Source organism: Phoca vitulina, unplaced genomic scaffold, assembly GCF_004348235.1.
Source record: "Phoca vitulina isolate PV1807 unplaced genomic scaffold, GSC_HSeal_1.0 scaffold50, whole genome shotgun sequence".
Classification (NCBI taxonomy): Eukaryota; Metazoa; Chordata; class Mammalia; order Carnivora; family Phocidae; genus Phoca; species Phoca vitulina.
In genome coordinates this window covers 10113148-10136538 of record NW_022589753.1, presented here as the reverse complement: position 1 = coordinate 10136538, position 23391 = coordinate 10113148, and the positions used below count along the sequence as shown (strand labels likewise).

At 51.2% G+C, this 23391-nt stretch overlaps 1 protein-coding gene across 1 annotated transcript in view; it reads right to left on the bottom strand.

Moving 5' to 3' along the window:
* Positions 1–16689: 16689 nt before the first annotated feature.
* ATP9A (ATPase phospholipid transporting 9A (putative)) overlaps positions 16690–23391 on the bottom strand; it is a 140446-nt gene continuing 133744 nt past the window's right edge. Inside the window, exons 27-28 of the mRNA XM_032387783.1 lie at positions 22243–22446; positions 16690–20966 (exon numbers count right to left, since the gene is read on the bottom strand). Of these exons, the coding sequence (XP_032243674.1) occupies positions 20830–20966; positions 22243–22446 (341 nt within the window). The 3' untranslated portion in view covers positions 16690–20829. The remainder of the gene's footprint in view (positions 20967–22242; positions 22447–23391) is intronic.

Here is a 23391-nt window from a genome sequence, read left to right as displayed (position 1 = left end):
CTCTAAATACTCATCAGCTTTGCCCCTAGCCCCTAATGTCCCTGCCCGCTTCTGGAATAAGTACTCCAATTCTTATTTTGGGATCAGACCTTTCTGACTCTCCGCTCATGCAGTTCAGGAGGGGCTGACTCTATCCCCAGCTCTTGGGACAAGCAAGGGACCCAGGTCCAGCTAATCAGCATTCAGACTGATTGTCTCAGGCCAGTGAGAATCAGTCCCGGGACTTTAGTTTGAACGGTTGGAAAAGAGAATCTCACTCACACAATACGTTCTCTCTTGCCTCCTGAGATGGAAGGATATTTGCCTGGAATCGTTACCAGCCCTCTTGGTGCCTTGTGTCCTATAATAGCAAGATGTCAGAGGATGTAAGCAACACGGAGAAAGGCCAAGAGACTGAAAGAGATTAAGTGCTGCTGACATCTGAGCCCCTGAATCCAGCCATACCTGCAGCCAGAGGAAACTTCATTAGCTTCTCGTGTATATGAAAACATTTCTTTTTCACTTAAGCCACTTTGAATTAGGTTTTCTATCATTTGCAACATCTCCTCTTTCATCCACTGGAGTCTGAAAGCTGGAAATGGTGCCCCAGTTGCTTGCTACCCAGAAGGACAAGGGCAAACAAAGGGAAATGCAGAGAAATGGAGCCAGAGCTTTGATCACACCATTCCTGAAACCCACCTTACTGCTGACGTTCCTGATGTTGAGATCACACACTTCCTCTGCAGGAAGTCAGTTTAAGCCAGTTTGAGTCAGGTTTTGCATTACTTATGGCCAAAAGTGTCCCAAGTGGCAAACTCCGTTTTCTTACGTGTAACACAGAGATGATCACACTTATCTCAAATAGCAGCTGTGAGGAATAGAGACCGGCATAAGGGCTCCAGCCCAGAGCCGACAGGCAAAGCAGAAGCTCTGCCGGTGGTGCCCATCAAGTCTCTGACTTATCCTCTCCCCATCCCTCACAGTGGGCCCCACACCAGGCAGGCTGGTGGTCATGTCATTATTGACTCTGGAGGGTAGGATGGGACCCTCCGTGTGCCATGGTCGCTGGTTCCTGAGACGGAGTCAAGGGCGACACTTCCAGGGTGGGCCAGGAGACAACCAGGGTTGGGACCTCACCCAGGCCCCAGGTAGTGCGTGTCATTCACCCTCCTTCTGATAAGACAGCCCCACAAATCTCTCTCTGGCAGCCCACCCCTTCCCCTCCCTCATCCACACACTTGGAGGGGCTTCATCCCCGATTTAAAGTTGGGTCATGTGCAGACAAGATGGCAGGCTCCCAGCGAGCTGCTGTCAAGGGGTGAGACCTGGTGTGCCTAGAAGCAGATTGGAAAAGCAAGTTTCTCTCCAAAACCTTGTTTTCATACCACCTGATAAGCATCTTGATTCACCACGGCGGCAGCAGCAGGAAAAGGGCGGTATCAAAGAGAATGATCTTGAAACATTTACCCAAATGGAGCTTTCTCCTGGGTTTGTCATGAATCTACATAATCTTCCTTCCAGGTTCCTGTCACTGCCAAGTAGAGCTTGCTTTGACATCTGCCAGGGGGAGGATGCTATGTACCCTCCTGTGGACACAGCAAACGCGCCCTCCATCAGATCCTGGACGTGACGATGCACACACACACGACCACGTGCTGGAACCGGAACGAGAGGGGAACACCTTGGGCAGGAACCCATCACGGAACAAGTCAGCAAAACGCTCTTTACTGCTGAGCGCCGGCGATGTCCCTGGGGACAGTATCACCGACGTTGTCAGAAACTAGATTCTGCGAAAGACAGAGGGTATTAAGGCTCTTAGGAATCAGAGAAATGTGATCTCATGCTTCATGGGCCATTTGAAAAAAAATGCAACGGGTGTCGTCACTAACACGTTATATAGTGAAATAATAAAATGTCCTTCCAGGGGCACCTGGGTGGCTCAGTCGGTTAAGCATCCAACTCTTGATTTCAGTTCAGGTCATGATCTCAGGGTCGTGGGATTGAGCCCTACGTCGGGCTTTGCCCTCAGCGCTGAGTCTGCTTGTCCCTCTCCCTCCCCCACTTGCATGCTCTCTCTCATAAATAAATAAATAAAATCTTAAAACAACAACAACAACAAAAAACCAAAAACATCCTCTCATAAACAAACAAAAGTTGGGGGGTGGAGGTGAGAGGTGCTAGGTGACCAAGGCCTACGTCCATCAGCACCCGGAATTCCCCTGACCGCTGGGATTGGTTCAAGGACAAGCACGTGAGCCAGGCCAGGGTTCCACCAGAAGCCTTCAGCTGGGCTCCGGACAGGCTCCCTCTTTCCTGCTGGAAAGGAAGGTGGAAGGATGTGGCCACCATGGCAACAGGAGGGGCAAGCTGGGGTAGAGTCCGCACAGCGAAAGCAGAGCCAAGACACTGGGAGAGAAACTGAATCCCAGTCCCATTGTTTGAACCCCTTCATCCCACCAGGTCTGAAGTCCGCCCCGGACTTTTCAGTAATAAACTCCTTCTTTTTACTTAGACTAGTTGGTAAGGTTGGGTTGCTCGGGGCACGGGGGATCTTCGAATTTTAGGTAAACAATCACTTTTTAGCATAAGTATATCCTATGCAATATTGGGGATATACTTATGCTAAGAAATTATTCACTGTTTCTCTGAAATGCAAATTTAATTGAGTGTCCTGTGTTTTATCTGGCAACCCTCCCGGCTTGGACCAGGTTAGCTGAACCCAAGAGGTGAGCTGGGCTTTCACAGAGGCCCAACCTTCAGTAAGACCTCCGAGACACGCTCTGGCCCTGCCTCCCCCCACAGGCCAGTCCAGGGCCCGACGGCAGGAGTGCACACGGCCCCTGCATCGCACTCCCTCAGACTGATTTCCCCTGTGAGCAGGAGCACGGCCTGTGAGGTGAAGGCCCGTCGCCCCCTCCCATTTGGAAATGCCTACCATATACCGAAGGCTGTCCCCACTTGCTCGTGCTTCCTCCTTCCAGCGTGATTCTACGAGGCAGGCGAACAGACAATCCTCATTTCTAAATGAGTAAACTGAGGCTCAGAGTTTTGGTGACTCTCACGGGGTCACACAGCTGGTAAGTGGTAGAGCCATGTTCCATGCCCAGCCCGGGTTCCAGGAACGATACCTCCAAGCAGGAGAGACCGGGGCACGAGCTGCTCCCCAAAGATCCTTCAGAGGAAGCCCTGGGGCCACCCTCTGGATAGAAGCAGGAGGCCTGAGGAGGTCTGAGTCTCTGGGGCTGGGATCAGCAGAAAACCTAGACTTTTCTGTGGGACTTCAGGGCCTGGGCACAGAGAAAGGGGAAGGACACCTAATAAACTGTCCTCACATGGGCAGGGGCGCGCAGGACACAGTGGGCCACAGGGGGCAAGACCCACACCTCCAGCTTCCAGCGTGTTCTGCCCAGGCTTTCAGGCCCTTGTCCTCAAGGGCTCCTCACGTTCAACTTTGGTTTTGCCTTTTTTTTTTTTTCTTTTTGTCTCTCTGTTGTTACCACTTGAAAAAAAAGAAAGAAAGCAAACCAACAAAGCAAACATCTGGAAAGCTTTGTGGAAAATGGCATCTTGGAGGACCCACCCTCCCTGGAGTTGGAGCGCAAATGCCCATGGGATTCACAACTGGCCCCCAAATGCTCTCAGAGGAGAGACACAGGCCCCTCTGTTCTCCTACCAAAGCCCTGTCTTCGCCTGGGGTCACGTCCTTCCAAAATCACCACCACCTCCAGAGGGTGGCTGGCTCCCAACCCCCAGCCCTGACCAAGTGGCCAGCAGGCTGGTGGGCCTCCCGCCCCATGCCCGGCACACCCCACCCCAGCGAGTCCCTCCGCTCGGCTCTCTCTTTCCCACTCCACAGTCACTGTCTCGCCTCAGACAGGTCTCCTGCCTCCTGGCCCCCCCAGAAGCCTCTTCCACATCACCTCACCTCTCCTTCCACTCCCGTTGACCCCCTCTCTCACCACCACTGCCAAAGGGCTCTTCCAGAAGAACAGCTTGGATGATGATATCACTCCCCTGCTCCACGACCTTCTCTGGCTCCCACGGCCTCCTAAAAAAAAGTACCAGTGTCCTCACTGCGGTGTTAAACCTTCCCGTGATGCCTGCTTTGGTGTTCAGCTTCTTTCTCTTCTTTTGGGAACTCTGCTCTCTGTTTTCTTGGGGCACAGGGGGGAAGTTACAATCTCCCCCTTTGCATCATGTGGTTTGGGACTGCCTTCGGTCCCAGGTCCAGCAGGGGACTGCGCGGCTCAGGCTGGGCTGATGAGTGTGCTACATTCCCCTGAACACAGGAGTTGGTTCAGGACTGGCCACATGGCCTGGGGCAGGCCAGCCACGCCAACCCCCGGGCCCTGGCTGGAACTACTGAGGTCTCTCTATATATCTCTGTCTCTCTCTGTCTCTGTCTCTCTCTCTCAGTGTTGCCAGCCTTAGAAGATGCAGGTTGGGGCACCCGGGTGGCTCAGTCAGTTAAGCATCCTATTCTTGGTTTCAGCTCAGGTCACGATCTCAGGGGTCATGAGATCGAGCCCTGCATCAGGCTCCACACTCAGTGTGGAGCCTGCTTGAGATTCTCTCTCTCCCTCTGCCCCTCCCCATGCTCTCTCTCTCTCTCTCAAATAAATAATTAAATAAAATCTCTAAAAAAAAAAAAAGAAGAAGAAGATGCCGGCGAGGAGCTGCTAAGGGCCATCTCACCACCACAAGGGGAGGACACACCTGTGAGACCCAGAAAGAAGTGATCTGTCCCCAGAGACAGCTGTGCCTGCAGACAGTATAACCACTCGGTCTGTCTGTCTTTTTTTTAGATCCGAACGAGTTTGACGGAAGTTTCTGGCAACTCAACTATATGGTTCCAACTTCCTTTGCTAGCTGTGTCCCACTCTTTTCCTGCATGTCTCTATGCTTCCGAGAAAAGTACCTCTTGAACAATTAGCAGAATGTATCCCATGCTCCAGCCCCTGGGTCCTTGGTCCTGTTGTTTCCTTGACCTGAAACGCCCTTGCCATTCCACTGCCTACCGAGACGCGGCTTCGTCTTCAGCATCTCTCAAGCGGGTGGGGTATCTCTTCCATGAGAGTCGCACCTGTCACTCCCTGGCTTTCCGTCCCTCTCAAAGAACCTTCCTGTGCTCTCGAATTTACCACTCACCCTGGACACCTGGTTACTTGCATACCTCCTATCCCTCCCCTCTCAGAGACGGGGACTTAGATGACAAGGACTCAGCCTTGTTCAGCTCTTTCCGAGCACAATGAGTGACACAGACCAGGAGCTCAGTGAGGCCTCTTACACTCGTGGTTACCTGGCAGAGCATCCCAAGAGTCACTCACTGAAGCCTTGATCTTGTGACAGACATTCTGCCTGCCAGGCATCCGTCACCCCATCTTTTCACACCAGTTTTCCTTTGGGGAACCACTCTACCTCCATTCTCATTCTTTTTTTTTTTTTTAAGATTTTATTTATTTATTTGACACAGAGAGAGAAAGAGAGCACAAGCAGGGGGAGCAGCAGAGGGTGAGGGAGAAGCAGGCTCCCCGCCAAGCAGGGAGCCCGACATGGGGCTCAATCCCAGGACCCTGGGATCACGACCCGAGCCGAAGGCAGACGCTTAACCATCTGAGCCACCCAGATGCCATCATTCTCATTCTTGTGGCCTACACAGAGCTCACCCCCACCTCTCTAGCTTCAATAATGGCATGTGATCCAGAGCCAGCCCACCAGGGCATTCCCAACCTCCCAGCCACAGAGATTGGCCCAAGGTTGGATGTGTGACCAACCAATGAGAGTCAGGCCTAGAACTTTGGCTGGAGCTCATGAGAAGAAGATACTCTGTGGACCAAGATTGGAAACCAGTGGAATATGATCCTGGGCTGCTGGGGCCATCAGGTAGAGAGGTTCTTCTTTAGGAAGAAGCAAAACATACGGCAAAACAAAGTCAGGAGTTAGAGGCAGATGCCTAATACCATGTTCATCCTAGATCCAGCCATGCCTGAAGCCAGCCCTGGCTTTTTAGGTACATGAGCCAACAAATTCCCAATTAACTGGGCTTCTGTCCCTTGCAACCGTGCATCTCAGCTGATGCAATTGCCCGGTTTTCTCTTCATTGTTAGTCCTAACCCAGAGCACAAGAAGTCCATAAATACTTAGTCACTGATTAACTGAGTGCAGGGCAGGCTCTCTACCCTGTCACGAGCCCCTCTCCCTCACTGCCACATTCCCAACTCTTAATCTAGCTAAGGTCCACCCATCTTTCAAGTCTCCACTTAACTATGACTCCCAGAAAGACCTTGCTTAATACTCCCAGAAAATAATTTAATTAATTAATTAATTAATTAATTAAAATAATTCAGTCCCCTCGGGGCCTCAAAGCACTTCTCACCTAGCACTTCTCAGGCCATTGCCTAATTGTTGGCGGGAGTAATTATTCTATGACTGTCTCCCCCCTTCCCTCCCCCCAAAGCTACAAACGCCACCAGGTCAGAACAGTCTCACCTGCCGCTGTGTCCTTGGAGCTAGCACAGAGCCTGGCACCCGGCGAGGGTTTAGGAAATCAGCCCTCAATTAATGCACACACTGACACCACTTGGAATCAATGAAAAGAATCCGTCCCACGTTTCTCAACTTGAATAGAGATGGTGGGACCACATGTCCCATTAGTCCCTTGTCCCTTGAAGAAGGGTTCCTAGGAGAACCGGCTTTGGGGGGGCTCGGAGAGAAACTGCCTCTTTGTTTTGTGCAAGTCCATAGGGGTAGTTAGCATATTGAACTTGATCAGAAAGCCCAACACAATTTGTGATTCATTACTGGGGACCCTAGCCACGCCCTGAAGCAAATGTCAAATTTCACACATTTAATGAACTCCATACTTGAAATATGTGGCCTGTAAAGTCTGATTTACACTGCTGTTAAAATCGCTGGTGCCTCAAAAGGAATGTGAAAAGTATATATTTGCGCACAGAGAAGGGGCTTTTTTTTTTTTAAAGACACTAATTCACTCCAAGGCATATAAACGTCCCCTAAAGCATTATTTCAATTGCAATATTTCTTTCAGCACCTCCAATTTAGTTACCAACTTTTGAGAAGAGTGGCTGTGTTAGGTCACACGCGAGTGAAAAAGTGCCACCATGTAATTGTCAGCTCTCGGGAAGGTAAGCGGAGTTGACAGCTGAGCTGGGGACAGCCCCCAAAAGGCAGAGCAGAGTTTACCTGGCACTATAATTAAACCTGCCTTAAGTCAACACTGCTCCCTGGCAAGATGATCTTTTTTTTTTTTTTTTTTCCCCAGTTCAGCCACAATCCGTATTTACTGGGTACTCCCACCTGGTGTTTCTTTCCTCCCCAGGTTGGCCGCTGGCTTTGGCACGTTGTAGGTACGTTCGATGCCCGCGGCTGCGGAGCTACCTGGCGGGTGACAGATGGCCTCCCTCGGAGGAGCTCCAGGGCGCAGGGGCGACACAACCAACCTTCACCGACACCTTCTGGGTCAAAAAGGACACCTGACCCTGTTTTCAAGCTTTAGCGTCTCGGAGAATTCTGTGGGACAGAACCTACGACCCCCCGGGGAAAGCCTGGAAGACCACTCTGGGAGCCCAGGCTGCCGGAAGAGCGGGGGTCAAATCTGATTGGTCTTTATCCACCCGCCTCTGGCCAGTGATTGGTTCAGGAGTGGGCGTGTATCCCAGTCCTGGCCAATGACCTGTAAGAGGGAAGGCCAGCGCAAGTTCTTCAAGCTGAGCAATAGAGATGTCCTCGTTCTTCTAAAATCCCACCAGAGCTTCTGGGAGCCGCGCTGGTGTGGAACAGAAGAGGAGGAACAGACGCCTGGAGAGGTGAGGTCTTGAGCAGGGAGTTCAGCAGCAAGGCCCACACGACTACCGCGGGGGGTGGGAGTTATTCTTTGACCACCGAGCGTGCACTCGCCCTTTGGAGAATCACCTCTTTCGCATGGCAGGCAGTCTGGAGAAACTGTTGCCCGAAACGCCCTGCCGTGTGAGCCAAGCTGAGCTCATGAGATTCTCCCACCAAGACTTTGACTTTTGATGCAAGATGGGGAGCCGGAGGGGGACAGTACAGCTGGAGGGGACCCGTCTAGAGGTGCGTTAGCTCCTGCGACCACCTCCCCAGCGCGTCCTGGTTCTTGTCGGTTCCAAGCTGAAGTACCAGTCAGCCAGCCGCTCCTCATCCTGGCCATAAATCCCCCCTTCCTCTTCCCTGCTTCACTTCACCAGGGCTGACTTCAGCCGTGTGCAAGCCCAGAGCTGTCACTGATACAGGATGGCTTTGTATGTCCATGCGCCATGCCAGGCACTTCCCACTCGTCACCACGTCTATTTCTTCCAACAAGTATTATCAGTTAGAGACGAGGCATTCACACACACAGACCCATGCCCATTTCACAGATGTAAACTCTCGGGCTCAGAGTGCAACATCTGCCCGGCTTTCCGTGGTTAACGAGTCGCCAGGTCTGGCATTGAAGTTGTTTCTTGCTGTCCCTATCTGTTGGAGGAGTTGAATTTCATTTCACCCACATGGTTATAATGAGGACTCAGCGAGATAACCCAAGTGGAAGTAACTTTGACATGGCATACATACCCCCATTTGGAAGCCACATGGCTCTCGAGAGGTATTTTGAGAGGCATTTCCTGAGCCCTGGGGGGGTTCTCTCAAGAATTAGGAGAACTTTCTCATGGATTGGTCCAGCTACCAAAAGCCACAGCCCTGGACTGGGAGAAAGAAATCAGTCATACTTGGGGCAGTGTGGTCTGGGGTATGAGCCACTTCCCTGACCTCTCTGGCTATGGGAATCCATGAGCCCAGGATCTACAGTCTCTCAACATGACACACAGTGGGTCCACTCTCAAAACTGACCTGGAAAGGTCAGATGACAGTGAGCTCTGGTATGATGGAGACAGGCAGGCGGGTGGGGGAGGGGGTCATGGTAAACAAATGCCTTCCTGCAGACAGTACTCACTTCCCTCCACTTATGAGCACCAGCTGCCATTGCTCTTCTTTCTGGTTCCTTAATACATTGAATCCTTTCTGCCACAGGGCATTTGCACATGCTATTTCCTCTGCCCTGAATGCTTGTTCCTTGCATCTTTCAGATTCAAGCTCAAAATCTACCTATCCAGGTGCCTGGGTGGCTCAGTTGCTTAAGCGTCTGCCTTCTGCTCAGGTCATGATCCCGGGGTCCTGGGATTGAGTCCCACATCGGGCTCCCTGCTCAGTGGGGAGTCTTCTTCTCCCTCTCCCTCTGTGTGCTCTCTGTCTCTCAAATAAATAAATAAATAAATAAATAAATAAATAAATCTAAAAAAGAAAAAAAGGGGTGCCTGGGTGGCTCAGTCACTAAGTGTCTGCCTTCGGCTCAGGTCATGATCCCAGGATCCTGGGATGGAGCCCCGTATCGGGCTCCCTGCTCAGCGGGAGGCCTGCTTCTCCTTCTCCCACTCCCCCTGCTTGTGTTCCCTCTCTCACTGTGTCTCTCTCTGTCAAATAAATAAAATCTTTAAAAAAAATAAAATAATAAAAAAAAAAGAAAAAAGAAAAATATCCACTTATTTAAGGACACCCAGGCTGACCACCAAGTCTAAAATAGCCACACACACCTCGCTCTGGTCAGTCTCCCTAACGGCATCCTGATTTAAATTCATTATGGCATTTATCACTGTGAGACGCACTTACCTCATTCATTTAATTCCTTGGTTCATCCCACATTTATTGAACACCCACGATGTGCCACCTGTTTCGAGGTTTCCAGAGCAGCATATAAGTCCGAGCCCTGTCCTCACAGAGCATACATTTCCATGGGCAGGGCAGGAAACAATGCTCTCGTGGGGCTAGGTGGCTGAGGACAAATGCAGCTGGGTGAGGGGCTAGGGAGTGACGGGGCTGTAACATCAGACGGGGCGGTCAGCGAAGGGCTGAGAAGGGACATGTGAGCAGGGGCCATGAATGTCGCCTCCATGGTGTCTAGAAGCTGCCTGGCTCCCAGGAGGCACTTGATAAACACACAAGCCGTGGATATCGAATGGGGCCGCCAGACAGTTCAGGGGCCCTCTCCCTCCGGGTGACGACATCCCCGCCATGACTCATGGCCCAAGGCCTCTGCCCCCTCCCGGGGCTGACTCTGCTCATAATTAGAAGGTGGGAACAGTCATTATGACACAACGACAGTGGCTAGAGAATGTGGCAAAGCCCTGGGAACTGCCATGTCAGGGACGGAGGGAAGGCAGGTCCTTGGGATGAGGAGAGTCAAGTCAATGGAGCTTTCGTTCGTCATCTTTGCTGGCATTTCTCAACCTCTCGTGACATGCCATGAAGGAATGCAGCTTGCTGGGCAGATGCGAAGTGGTTGCTTTTACCAGGAGCCTTCAAGCTGAGGGTTGAAGCGGACTGTAGCTCAAAAGAGGCGGCTGCCTCCAAGACAACAGGGCAGGGCTCCAATCCTGACCCCACCCGTCACCTAGGAGCTGTGTGACCTTGAGCCAGTTACTGAATCTCTTAAAGCCTTGCTTGTACGAAAGAGAACAAGTCTCCCCCTCTTCAAAAAGATTCCCGATATAAAGCACTATGCATGTAGCCAGAGATGCTGTTGATCCAAGACTCCGCGAGCCAAAGTGAGAATTGATGTGATGCCAAATTCGAACCACAGTGAGATATCACCACGCACCCACCAGAGGGGCTAGAATTAGAAATCGTGGCAATAAAGAGAATGAAATGCCGAGCTACAGGTGGTGGTGGTGGTGGGGGGGGTTTCAAATCACATATTTGACAATATCTTTGTATCCAGAATCTATAAAGAACTCTCAGAAGTCAACAATAAGAAAACAACGGAATTTTTAAAAAGTGGGCAAAAGACATGAACGCCTCCCCAAAGAAGGTATGTGGGTGGCAACCAAGCACACGCAAAGACGTTCAATGTCATCAGCCGCTAGGAACATACAATGAAAACCCTGAAGACGCACATCTGCTAGAATGGCTAAAGCAAAACCACGGACAACGCCAAGTGCTGACGAAGGTGTGGAGACGCGGGACCCCTCGCGCGTGCTGGTGCAAAATATTGGCAGGGTTTTTTAAAAACAGAGTTGTTGAGATATAAGTTACATACTATATAATTCACCCATTTAAAGTGTACTGTTCGGGACGCCTGGGTGGCTCAGTAGGTTAAGCGGCTGCCTTCGGCTCAGGTCATGATCCCAGGGTCCTGGGATTGAGTCCTGCATCAGGCTCTTGGCTCAGTGGGGAGCCTGCTTCTCCCTCTCCCTCTGCCTGCCACTCCCCCTGCTTGTGCTCTCACTCTCTCTCTCTCTGACAAATAAATAAAATCTTTAAAAAATAATAAAGTGTACTGTTCAATGGGTTTTAGTGTATTTTCAGTCGTGCAACCGTGTGTCTAATTTCAGAACATTTGCATCGCCCAAAAAAGAAACCGACTACCCATTAGCAGTCACCCCTCATTCCCCCTTAGCTTCCCCAGCCCAAGGCAACCATGGATCTGCCTTCCATCTCTATAGATTTGCCTCTTCCGGACATCTCGTAGAAATGGAGCCATACATACATACATACGGTATGTGGCCTGTAGGGCCCGGCTTCTCGCACTGAGCATCATGTTTTCAAGGTCCACCCGCCCTGCAGCATGTAGCAGACTTTACTCCTTTTGACGGTGGGACCGTATTCCATTGTACGGCTCTGCCACCTCTCGTTTATGTATTCAGCACGTGCTGGACATTTCCACTTTTTTTGCCATCGTGAATAGTGCTGCTATGAGCATTCGTGTTGCTGTGTGGGCCTGACCCGACCTCAGGCTCCCTGTGACGCTTTTCTCACCTCCCAAATGGGGATGATAAGACCTGCCTCCCGGGATCCTGAGGGGCAGGTAGGGGAAGCACTGTGCAACTCTAAAATACCACGATAAGGCAAGGCCCACTTATTTCAGTCAGGTTCCTGAATTTTCCAGAACCTTCTCTTAAAACTCAGTGACTCGATGTCACTGAATGAGACATTCCAAAATGGTTAAAATGGTCAATTTCATGTTATGTGTATTTTACCACAATAAAAATTAAAAAACGAGAACCTCGGCGTTTACTGAGCCCCAACCATGGGCCCGGCCCTGGGCTGGCTAAGGATAAAACCAGCTGTCCCTTAGATCTGTAAAGAGCAGAGCCAGTGAAGAGGCACCGCCTGCCCGGGCACCAGCCACCCTTCCCCGCAACACATCACCCAGGCCTTGTGGTTTCTTTTTTACAACTCAAGCAAAATTTGCCTTCTTCTCTATTACAGTAATGAATTTGCTTTCGTGTAAAAAAAAAAAAAAAATGTTACATGATTGACCATTCAGTGACTTGCTCTCATTCTGCCTCCCAGATCACGGAGTCAGTGGAGTCTTGGGAAGTCCCCTTTCTCCCTTGGCCACATCTACCCCAACCCGAAGGGCCGTGAGCGTCCCTAGGGAGGCCCAGGCCAGCCCCGCGTGATGCAGGCAGGTTCGCGTCCCACGCAGAGCGCCGCTGGGGGAGCAGGACCCGGGGGGGCATTCGAAGGCAGAGTGCCTGTGAGTCAGCAAAGGTTAGTGGAAAGACTCGGGGGGAGATGTTGCCTCCGCCCAAGATCCCAAATCCTCTGCGAACTCTTTCCAGTTGGGGGACCTCCGTGTTTGAAGAGTCTGGAAGCGAGGAGGCCTCCCTCCATGCGCAGCCCGCCCTTTGCTCAGAGGTCCCCAGCGGAGGTAAGGCTACTCCCCCCCCCTCCCCAGCTCAGAGAATTGTAGGAATCGGCCCCCCGTCGCTCAGTTAGTATGGGAATTGGTATTCGAATCTGTCTCCATTCCAGCTGGGTCCATGGCACGTGTCCCTAGGCTGCCCGCCCCCAAATTCCCGCACCTCCCCTAAAACAGCATCGCATTCATTTCTATTCTCCCTTGAGTTAGGGCCCAGAAGAGCGGCGGCGCTTTCTCTTGGTGTCTTTCTCAAGCCTGAAGCCATTTTGGAGCAAAAGTCTCCACGTCTGCACAAGTCAGCCCAGCGAGCAGATTCTTCCTGGTCTGATTTTTCTCTAATTCTGGTGGTGATGAGCTGCCTGAGAAAATTATGCTAAGTTATGCGCATAGAGAGTAGCATCTTACACTCTAATTACTGGCTCCGTCTCTGAAGAATTCCCGAGCAACTCACCTCCTTCTTTGGGTCTGATTAATCGTTGGGGCCAATTTCAACCCCCGCCCCACGGAATCAACAGGGCTCTGGATGTCATTAGCTACTCCAATTGCCTTTTAAAAAATCTGTTTCACATAAAAGGACAAATGAGAATGAATATTTGCCCATCTTTAAGACACTAACTACATTCTTTTCCACAGCCTGTTCTCGTTATTCCTTCTTTCTTTGGGAGGAATTTGCACATAGCCTGGGCTCCCGCACGCAGCACGCAGGCTTCCCCTTCGACATCGGACACAAGTGGGCATGTTCTGGAAACGTGGCAACTTCGAAGAACGTGACCCAGTTCATTTCTCTCTACCTGTCCTCCCCCCGGACTCACCTCCCAATTCTGCGGTGGCCTGCTTTCCAGGACTCTCGGATGAACAGCCGCCAGCTGCACCCCAAGCAGAACAGAGCCTTGGTAGTATTTGCTGGAAAAGCAAGAATTTCATCCAAGGACCGGCTTCTTCTCCCCTTTATTTAATAGTGTCGTTTATGCCAATAAAATCACAAGAAATACACAAGAAATGAGAGTGGGTTGATTCCAGTGGGAGGGGTGGGTCTCCCCGGAGCCCTCTTAGACCACGGAGGTGGAAATGAGAACAGGCAGGGATGGGTCAGGGAGGCATCACGGACGGCACTGAAACAGGGCCTCTCAGACACGGTTCAAGTGTAGCAGGCAAACTTGAATAATGCTTGCTCAGTTCTCAGACAGGGCGCCTTAGTCTGAACGCCATGGTCTGCAGGCCTTAACCTCTGTCCCAGCCCTCATCTCCTCCATGTTCCCCCTTGGTCTTAACACGCCAGCCATGTGCCCCTTTCTGCTCCTCCAACATACCCAGCCTTTCCAACCCCAGGGCCTTTGCACACCCCACTGCATGAATGCTGCTTCCCCCAGACCTTGCCACAACTCCCTCCTCTTTATCCTTCAGGCTTCTGCTTCAGTGGGCCCATCCCCAAAGGGTTGCTTCTCTGATCCCCATCACTTTCTCCAGTCTTACTCCTACCTGATCAATGCCCTCTGCCCACCCCTTTTTGTTCTTAGGACACTAGAATCCGTATCTGTCTTCTCTCTCACACACATACAAGGATGTAATCACCGTGAAGGCAGGGACTGCCCATCTTGTTCTCCACTGTCCTCCAGCCCAAAGAACAGTACCCAACACATAGTAGGTGCTCAGTAAATATTTGATGAATGAATGAATGAAAAAGCATATTCCATATAACCCCTGTCCCCCTTTCTCTTTCAGGATTCTGCAATCTTTCTTGAAGAAAATTTAAAAATATTTCTGGGCTTATCTGGACCCAATAGAAGAAAAGAAAATGCCTTGCTCTTAAATCTCTTGAAAATGGACCGCAGAGGCTTGGAACACCAAGTTCTTAGTGTGAGCAAACAGAACCTGCAGGCTGAGTTCTAAGAAATGGGGCCCGCCTGATTGTCGGGCACAGGTTGCGGAGCTAGTGACCTCACAATATGATTCAGTTACCCCAATTCTTAGCGGGAATGCACTTCAAAGTCCAAACCTCAACACAGAAGGCTGAAGGGTGGCTTGGCTTTGACATTCCTACAAGAAGGCAGGCTCTCTGAAAAGACACTACGTTATAGATAACTCATCCACCAAAGGGGGAGCAGGAGGGGAAGGGAGAAACCCCAGGATCGGGCGTGTTTGTCTGCTAAGCCTTCGGATGGAAACTGATCCGGGGATGCGTGACCCTCCAAAAATCTGCCAGCCCCCAGAGTGCTGAAGTTATCCCTCCGACCACAGCCACATGGAGGATGAAATTAAATCCCACGGAAAGAGTTGACTTTTTTAACATTATGCAATGTTTGGGTGAAGGAAAGGGGGAGCTATCAGGGAAAAAACCTCTTTTTCCCAGAGTTTAGCAAAGCTATTTCTAGCTTTTAATGATACATTTCACCATCACTACACGGGTAGTTTTGAGAGGCACGAAGGCGGGACTGTTCTTGTTATGTAACCCATTTCAAGTAGGAAATTAGCAAGTCCTGAATGAATTCTGTTACTGTGCTCGACTTCTGGAAAGTTTGGAGCGACTACAGTTCTATTTTGAGGTGAGCAAATCCATCATTTATAGATCTCCTCACAAATACCGCAGGGCTTCATGTCACCCTGAAAAAGTTTCATAACAAAAACAGTTAAAGTACTTGGGGTGTTGGAACATTTCGTCTCAAAACCTTATTAGCCCGAATAAGGAGTAGGGCAAGGCCTCCCAGTTGCCAAATATTCAAGAATACAAATATCCAAGATCAAATAAATATTCATCTCCCACACACACCCCCCTCCCAACCCTAGTTTTTTTGTGCGTGTGTTTTTTTAAGTGAAGTCCAGCAAAACAGTCTGGTCAACAACATAAAAAGAAATGTCTGTTTTTAACAGAGCCGTTGGCCATGAAATCAGTTCTGAGCTATGAAAGCGGCGTCTTGAACAGGGCGGCTGGGCTCCGGGACCTTCCTGGTTGTTGAAAACAGGAAACATAAAGGTCTTTCGATCTCAAGCTCCCCCTAGTGGCGCGAAGGGGGCAGTGTCTGCACGCGCATGGAATTTCACAGCCGAGGCAGGGCTACCTTGATAGCACCCCGTTCCGGAAAAGTACCGTGGGTCTGTCCACCCCTCTGGAACCCAGGTCACAGAGGCTGAGAGCACGCGCCTCCAATATGCCCAGAGGAGCCACTACGGGGTTGAGAGGCGGCTAGTTTACGATTCCCTTTCTAATCGATAAACTGAGGATGACCCTTGCAGCGCAGAGCCAGGAGGAGGAAACCAGCAGCCCACACCGCAAACAGCTCCTAATTAAAACACTTGGCCAGTTGGGTGTGTACGTAGCTGGTTCCCTGAGACACAGGCGTTCCCATCGCTGCGCTCCTCTGGAAGGAAGAAAGTCTCCTGCAAATGATAAATGGGACACGTGCGGGTTGTAGGGGGGTGGGGAGGAGGGTTCTCAACCTCGGCACGTTGGACATGCTGGTCGAGTAATTCCATGTTGTGGGGGCCGTCCTGCAGCATCGCTGGCCTCTCCCTCATTAGGTCCCTGAGCAGCCCGCCCCAATTGTGACGACCAAAAGTGCTTCCCGGCTCTACCTGGCTCAGAGGCACTGGGTGAAATGAATAAAACATGTCCTCCGCTTCCTACACAACAGCTTACAAACCTCCTCTGCCTAAAACTTAGGTGACTGCGTTCCTAAATCTATCCTTTGATTTAAAAAAAAAAAAAGGTATCTAAACTGATCAAGGACTGTGTGTATAAATAAAAAATGAATCTTATGTTTCTTCCTATTTATATCGATTACCTTTTGAAATTCTGACATGTCTGGAATAGACAACAGTACAGAATAATAATGCATGGGTTTGGGATGGGATTTTTTTTTCTTTGTCAAAATCGAAATAACTTTAACTGGAGAAAAAGCTATTCACACTTTTCATACCATGAGTTACACACAAAACAGCCTTCATTTTGACACCAGAATTCATGTTTCTGCACAAATTAAAATGATCCCCCAAAGGCATAAAGTACACAAGCTTTATTGGGCAACAGCGATGGGCCAGGCTGGCAGACCATGAAAGGAGAACCGCTCAGAAACACGCAGGATCACATGTGTATCATCACAGGATCGAGAATTTAAATCATCTGGGAGTCCCCGCTAAAATAAAGCATCCTGTACCAGGCTTCCCTCTGACAAAACGCTGTCCTGGTGAGTATCTGCAAGGCGATCACCCGTACAGACCTACTAACAGGGCAGCCGTGGACTCCTAGGAGAGTTTACAGTTAGCCCCATTGCAACAAAATCATAAATTAGCCACAACTTTTTTTGTGCATCCCCCCACCTGTCCCCCCCCACCACAAACACAGGATTCACTGACGTTGCCCAGTGAAGTGAACGGATGGCACCTCTGACCATGGAGTGACCAGGACGGATCCGCAGGTAAAGCTGCTGGGGCATGAGCAGGTGCCGCGGAGCTCAAGGTCTTCGGGGCGCTGCGCACGCTGTGGTGTGCCTCTCCGTTCCATTCAAAAACATAATACTTTTCCAAGACGAAATGAACATCATTAGTGGAAATATTTCCCCGTAAGTATACATGACAAAAGGCTTTACATTAAAGGAAGGGAGGAGAGATAAAATCGGTTGTATTTACAAAGCTCCTTGTATGCTTTTTAATGAAAACAAAGCTGGGAGTAACGGGATTTAAATGCAAACCAAGTATCTCATCAAAAAATTGGAGGTGACACACTCACATACACACACCCACACTTAAACACACACAGATTAAAGATACAACAGCTGACAGGTGTTTGCCTTCAATAGGATGGAGTGGAAGCACATGTAGGTGCCATCGGCAAATTTTGGCAAAGGTTTAAAATGCTGCCCCATAAAGGCATGAGGGCGTTCCCATCCCCACCCCAGTAAAAACAAAACAAAGTATAAAAGCAAAAGTCCAGAGAAAGAAGAGGCATTATCGTGTCAATTTCCAATGAGCACAAAACTCAAAATACATTCAAAAGTTGTCAGTGTAACCTAAACTTTCAGCAGAGAACACACTAAGGGAAGGGTCAGCAGATACTGGTATTCAAGATTACCGCGACACGGAGGGGCTTCTGTTACTAAGGGAAGCTGGCCCGAGACCTGGAGACACCCCAGCTCTTGGTCTCCCCACTCCCAGGGGCTGCGAACAGGTGGTCTGCTCCGGTGTCAGGACGCTCCCGGGGATGGCCTCCGTGGCTCCGTGTCGGGAGTCCGCCGCCCCGAGCAGCCCCCGTCAGCGCGGACGACTCGCACCTGTGCTCGCCCAGCCACCAAACCAGGGCCAACACCGTCAGGCGCCAGAAATTACTGAAGACGGAGAAGCTCCATCTGGTCATTTTCTTAGAGGAAGGAAGGAGGGAAAAAGGAGAAACCACAAACAGATCCCATTGTCCTCACGCACACACAACCATCACCGAAAGATCGAATAAAAATCATCATAAAACATATGAGCTGTGACAGAAATGGGTAGTGGTGTCGGGGGGGGGGGTTGTATAATTTTTACTTTAAGGAGAAATGTATGAACAGCACTGATTGCATGCCGTGGGGCCTCCAGCCTCGAATTAAATCAGCTGTCAGAGACTTAGGTCCCACTGAGGTCCAAAAAGAGGGGAAGGGGTCAGTGGTGCTTCCTAAATTCTTCCTTGGTAAACCAAGGAAATGGTCAACAGAATCCTTATGCTTATGGTTTATGAACTCAGGAGTTGCCTATAAAGCAGCTCAGGTGCTTGTCTTCCCCCATAACTAAGATAACCCGTGTGTGCACCACTTCTCTCTGCTGGGATGAGTCTGACGTGTGCAGGTGAGGCTCCTGCCCTTTGGGGCTCCAACTTTGAGAAGCACGCGTGTTCCTGGACATTCGAGGCCTCCCCGGCAGGGGGTGTGAGCGGGCTGCCCACTAATGGGGCCGCTCCACGGCATGGTGGTCTGGGCTCCACTTGGGTTTCGGTCCCTCTGGCCCTTGACTGCCTACCAGAGTGTGGCCGAGACAAGACAAAAAGGTTTGCAATGGTATAGACAAGCATCCTTCAACTTCCGGGGGGCAGGGGGACTTCGTCAGCCTCTCTGAGAAGCTTCCTTCCTTGGAGATGGCAAGCAGTATCTCAGGTGTTGACTTCAAAAGTCAACTCACACACCTGGATCAAACTTGGGACTTGAGGGAAAAAACCAAACAGACCATCTCCCTCTATCTGCTGGGAGCATCTAAAATTTCCTAGCAATGGTTCTACAAGCCCCACCTCAGGAGCCATCACCTGTCTGTGAAGAAGGCCAGTTTCAGGGTCTGCAAACTCAGAACGGAACGACTTAAGACTTATAATCGGACTTCCAAAAACACAGATCAGAAGTGTGAAACTCTCAGCCCCACGCTCCCCTCCCCTACCTATGAAACTCCGTAACGTCACTCAGGAAGACGTCAGACGTGTCTGATCTTCCTGAGAGTTTGAGGCCCTATTCCTAAATAACCATTCATTCACTGCAACCTATATTCTCTGTAGGTCTTTTCTGCGTGGCAGGAATGGGCGGCACGGGAAGGCAAACGTGACCGCAGAAATGCACAACCTTAACACCGAAGCCACGCCTACAGCCAGCTTCCCAGGGCCCGAAACTACGGCCATTTTACGAAGTTTTAAACGGGCAACATAAACACACGAGCATATCGAGAGGGCTCCCCAGGCAAGGGGACCACCGCCTGTTCCTCCCGCCCCCAACTCCCCCAGAACCGGCTGCCCGGAGGGTAGTGGGCGCCGCCACCAGGCCGGGCTCGGAGCCCTGAAGCACACACAGGCAGAAGGGCTGAAGGAATCAATCCAAGTCCAAGATCTCGAGCACGGTCAGCTCTGGAAGGTCTACCAGCCGAACCCTGGTGCCATGCTACGCGGCTGCGGCGCCGAGCGACTTGAAAACCCAAGAACGAATGCCCTGCCCCGCCCCGTGCAGGCCTTGCACACCCCCTTCCTCCTCTGAAGCGAGAAGCCACAGCTTTATGAGAAACACACATGCGTGTACTCTGTCCCTGTGGGGGAGGGATCTCTGCCACCACCTGCCTTCCAGCAAGTTCCCCTTGAAAGCTGTAGGCAGCACGATGGAGCCCGGGCCTCCTCCCACCGGGGCGGCCACCGCCGAACGATGCGCGGCAACACGTGAGACGCCTCTGCCTTTGTCATTCGGCCTCCTGATGGGGAACAGACTTGTGTGGAAGCCGAGAGCCCCCATCCCTGACCTTGCACTCGGGACTCGGAGGGGCCCGGCCACATGTGCAGCGTTGTCTAAAGAATTAGTTGAGTCTCTTATCACTCTGTCGACACGTTTGGGAGCTGTTCAGTGGCACGTTTCCTGCTACAACAACTCTGCTGAAAACATCTGAGGGTGTCCTCAGCCGGCCACAGGCTTGATAATTGTTACCAGGTCCGAACAAAGCAGGATAAGACTTGAAATTCTTTTACGAGGTGGCAGGTGAAGCTAAGTCAAGCGCTGGAGATGCTGAGTCCGAGGGAGGAGACCAGACTGGATTTACGGCTCGTTCTCTCACTCTCTCTCCTCCCATTTGCTTTGTGACATTCTAGGAAGCCGGTGCGGCCTCAGTGATCAGCGCCACCTCGGACAGGATATTCCGCATTGCCACCTTGAGATTACCATCTCCATAACTTTCTACCAAAGTCACGGTCTTTTCCCACAAACCTATACCAAGAGCTTTTACATTTCTCTGAAACAACTGGTTTTTAAGAGTGAGAAAGATGTAGAGTACACACACATTAAGATGGTTTAAAACAAAAACCCCTCTACAATCGTCAATTAGACAAACTTTTATCACATGACAACAAAATTCAAGTCATAGAAAGCTTGCACAGTGACCCATGTATAAATCTGTTAGCTGAGCCACCAGCTTTAACATATGTACATTCACCCCGGGCCGAACCGCCAGGGGCCCGAGCAGCCCCGCGTGGGCCCCTTCCAGGAACCTCCCCGATCATTCAGCGTCAGGACTCCATGCAGAGCCTTTTCACGTCAAAACTGCACGTGTTAGCAATTACTGCAAGATCCACAGGTGGCGGTTAAGAACAACGCAACTTGAACTCTGCCCGCGAGGAGAGCGCAGAGGCCACCGCGCCCCGGGCCATCGCACGCCTACGATGTGAGCTTCGAGTAGCTGGGCGGGGAGAACCTTCTCCGCAGGTACTTGAGAACGTACAGGGGCAGACAGCTGATCAGAGTGATAACGGAGACCTTCCACAAGAACGACAAAGTGGCGATGAAGTACACATCTGCAAGCAAACGGGAAGACAGCAGTGAGCAGCAGACAGAATGTTCCAGAAGGTGTGTGCAGCTCAGAATAGCCAGCACAGTGATCCGGGGGAATGGGGGGGAGCGGTCTCCCGCCACCAACACGTGGCCTCCTGGCACTGGCCCTTTTCCTCGGCTCAGTCTCGCAGGGCCTGGACTCTCCCAGCTCCCTCCTCTCTCTGACCTGCTTCTGCAGCTGAATTCACTGACGGTCACTGAAATGCTGTTTCCAACACCAGGGAAAGAAAACGAGGGGCACAAACAATTCTTACAGGTGTTTCTGATGTGGAATCTGACAGCCGGGGTTTTTCTTTGTACACCCTGCCGCCCGAGAGCAGAAAGGCACTCCGACACCAGAAATATTCTCCCTTCGCCTCTGGGATGATCACCAAAGCCCCGGTCAGCGGGGCCTGAGGGCGGTGCCAAGTGGGAAACGGGTAGCCCCGGGGGGCTTCCAGCTAAGCACGGGTGCCCCCTTCTGCTGGACAGTAAGCCTGCAGTCCAGAGGGTTCTGCGAGAGCAGAGCACGGCCGTGGGTTTCCGCAACAGTGGAGCTCAGGATGGGGAGCGGGCGGCTGGCACCGGCCACGGTCCCACTGAGTGCCCAGCCGTGGAGCCCATCCGTGGCTGCCCACCCGGCCCCGTGGCAGCTTCCCGAGGGCAGAGCTCAACACCCCCAAGCCACTGCGCACACAGCAGGCGCTCACAAAGCCCATTCGGACAGACTCTCAGGACAGGTGTGAAACTCCTTGAGGACTTCACTTTTCACAGGATGCTCCTCTTACCTTTACCAGAACCTTAAGGACTGTTTGCTGATCAACAAGAGATGGAATCAGAGGTGCTTTCAGGGAAAGGCGGAGTTTCTCCACCTCCTGATAAGGACAAATCCTGCAGGGCTAGCACTTATTCATGAGCAAGACCTGGACGTCTGACCTCTCCACAGCCTCCCAGAGCCCAGCACAGTGACCAGCTCCCTCGAGAATCCCACCTGGTCTTTGCTGAATTACATGGGATCCCCTTCTAAGCCAGTTAACACAGTGTGCTTTTAAAAGGAAACCCTATTGACATCACGCCCGAGAACCTCTGTTCCAGGAAGCTGAGTCACAACTGCCACTTGCCCCAAGGGGACGCCAGTAACAAAATGGGGGCCGCTGAGTGCCAAGGCCTGCTGGACAAAGAGCTCAGGATGAGTCCCGGGAGGCCCCCGGACCCGACTGCTAGGATGCAGCCCCAGGGTGGGGCGCGGGGGGCTCTTACCGATGAATTCGTGTAGGAACACCAGGGAGGCGATGTAGCAGGCCAGACTGAGCAGCTCAGCCACTGTCATGAGCCAATGCCACGTCTGGATCGTCAGGGCCACCATCAGCAGCTCAGTGAGGATCAGCGACGTGAAGGAGATGGCCACGATGTGCACGAACTCCGACTCAAACAGCAGCAGGGCCCCGTACATGATGGTGCTCCCTGCGAAGGCAGAGGAAGCCGGCGTCCCACCCCGCCCTGCCCGCCCGCAGATGCCGCCCCCCGTGCTCCCCGCCCGGGGCTCCCGGGGCTGCTCACAAGCGGGGGCTCCTTTTTGTTTATTTTCCGTTTAGACATGAAAGATGACACTTGCTAAATGAGGCTGACGAGTGGTGCTTTATGGAGATTTTAAAGAGGTGTCCCATTCTGGTTTCCCATCTTCCCTTTGGACCTTATATAATAAGGAGTCTATAATTGCAGGGAAGAGGAGAAAGGGAGGGAGAAAGAGGAAGGAAAGAGAAGGAGGGAGAGAGATGGAAAGAAGAAAGAAGAGAGGCAGGAGAGAGTAACTATCTGGAGTGGATGGAACAAGAAAGAGAAATTTAAGCTTAAATCTATTATTTAAAATGACAGAGGTAAGCAGTCACAAAAGGGCAAATACTGTGGATATTCGACTTCTAGGAGGTATCTAAATTAGTCACGTTGGTGGAATTGAAAGGGAAGGGGGAACGGGGACAGAGTTTCAGCTTCCCAAGATGAAAAAGCTCTGGAGATCTATTCTTACAACAATGTAACGCTATAAATGTACAATGTAATTCACCACTGTGAATACACTGAACACTAGTGAACTGCGCCCTTAAAAAGAGTTAAGATGGTGAATCTTAGGTCATGTGTTTTTTTAGCCACCACCCCCCCCACACACACACAAAATGACAGAGGTAACCCAGAGACACTTAGTGTCATGCTCCTAGAACAAGGCAAGAAAGGAAAGTGGAGGAGGGTACAGGGTACGGATACGTGTTTTTCTAGCACAGCAGAACCAAATAGATGGTGATGGTGCTTGCGTAGATCACAACCACAAGCAGCACAAGAATATTACTAGATGCGGGCGCCTGGGTGGCTCAGATGGTTAAGCGTCTGCCTTCGGCTCAGGTCATGATCCCAGTG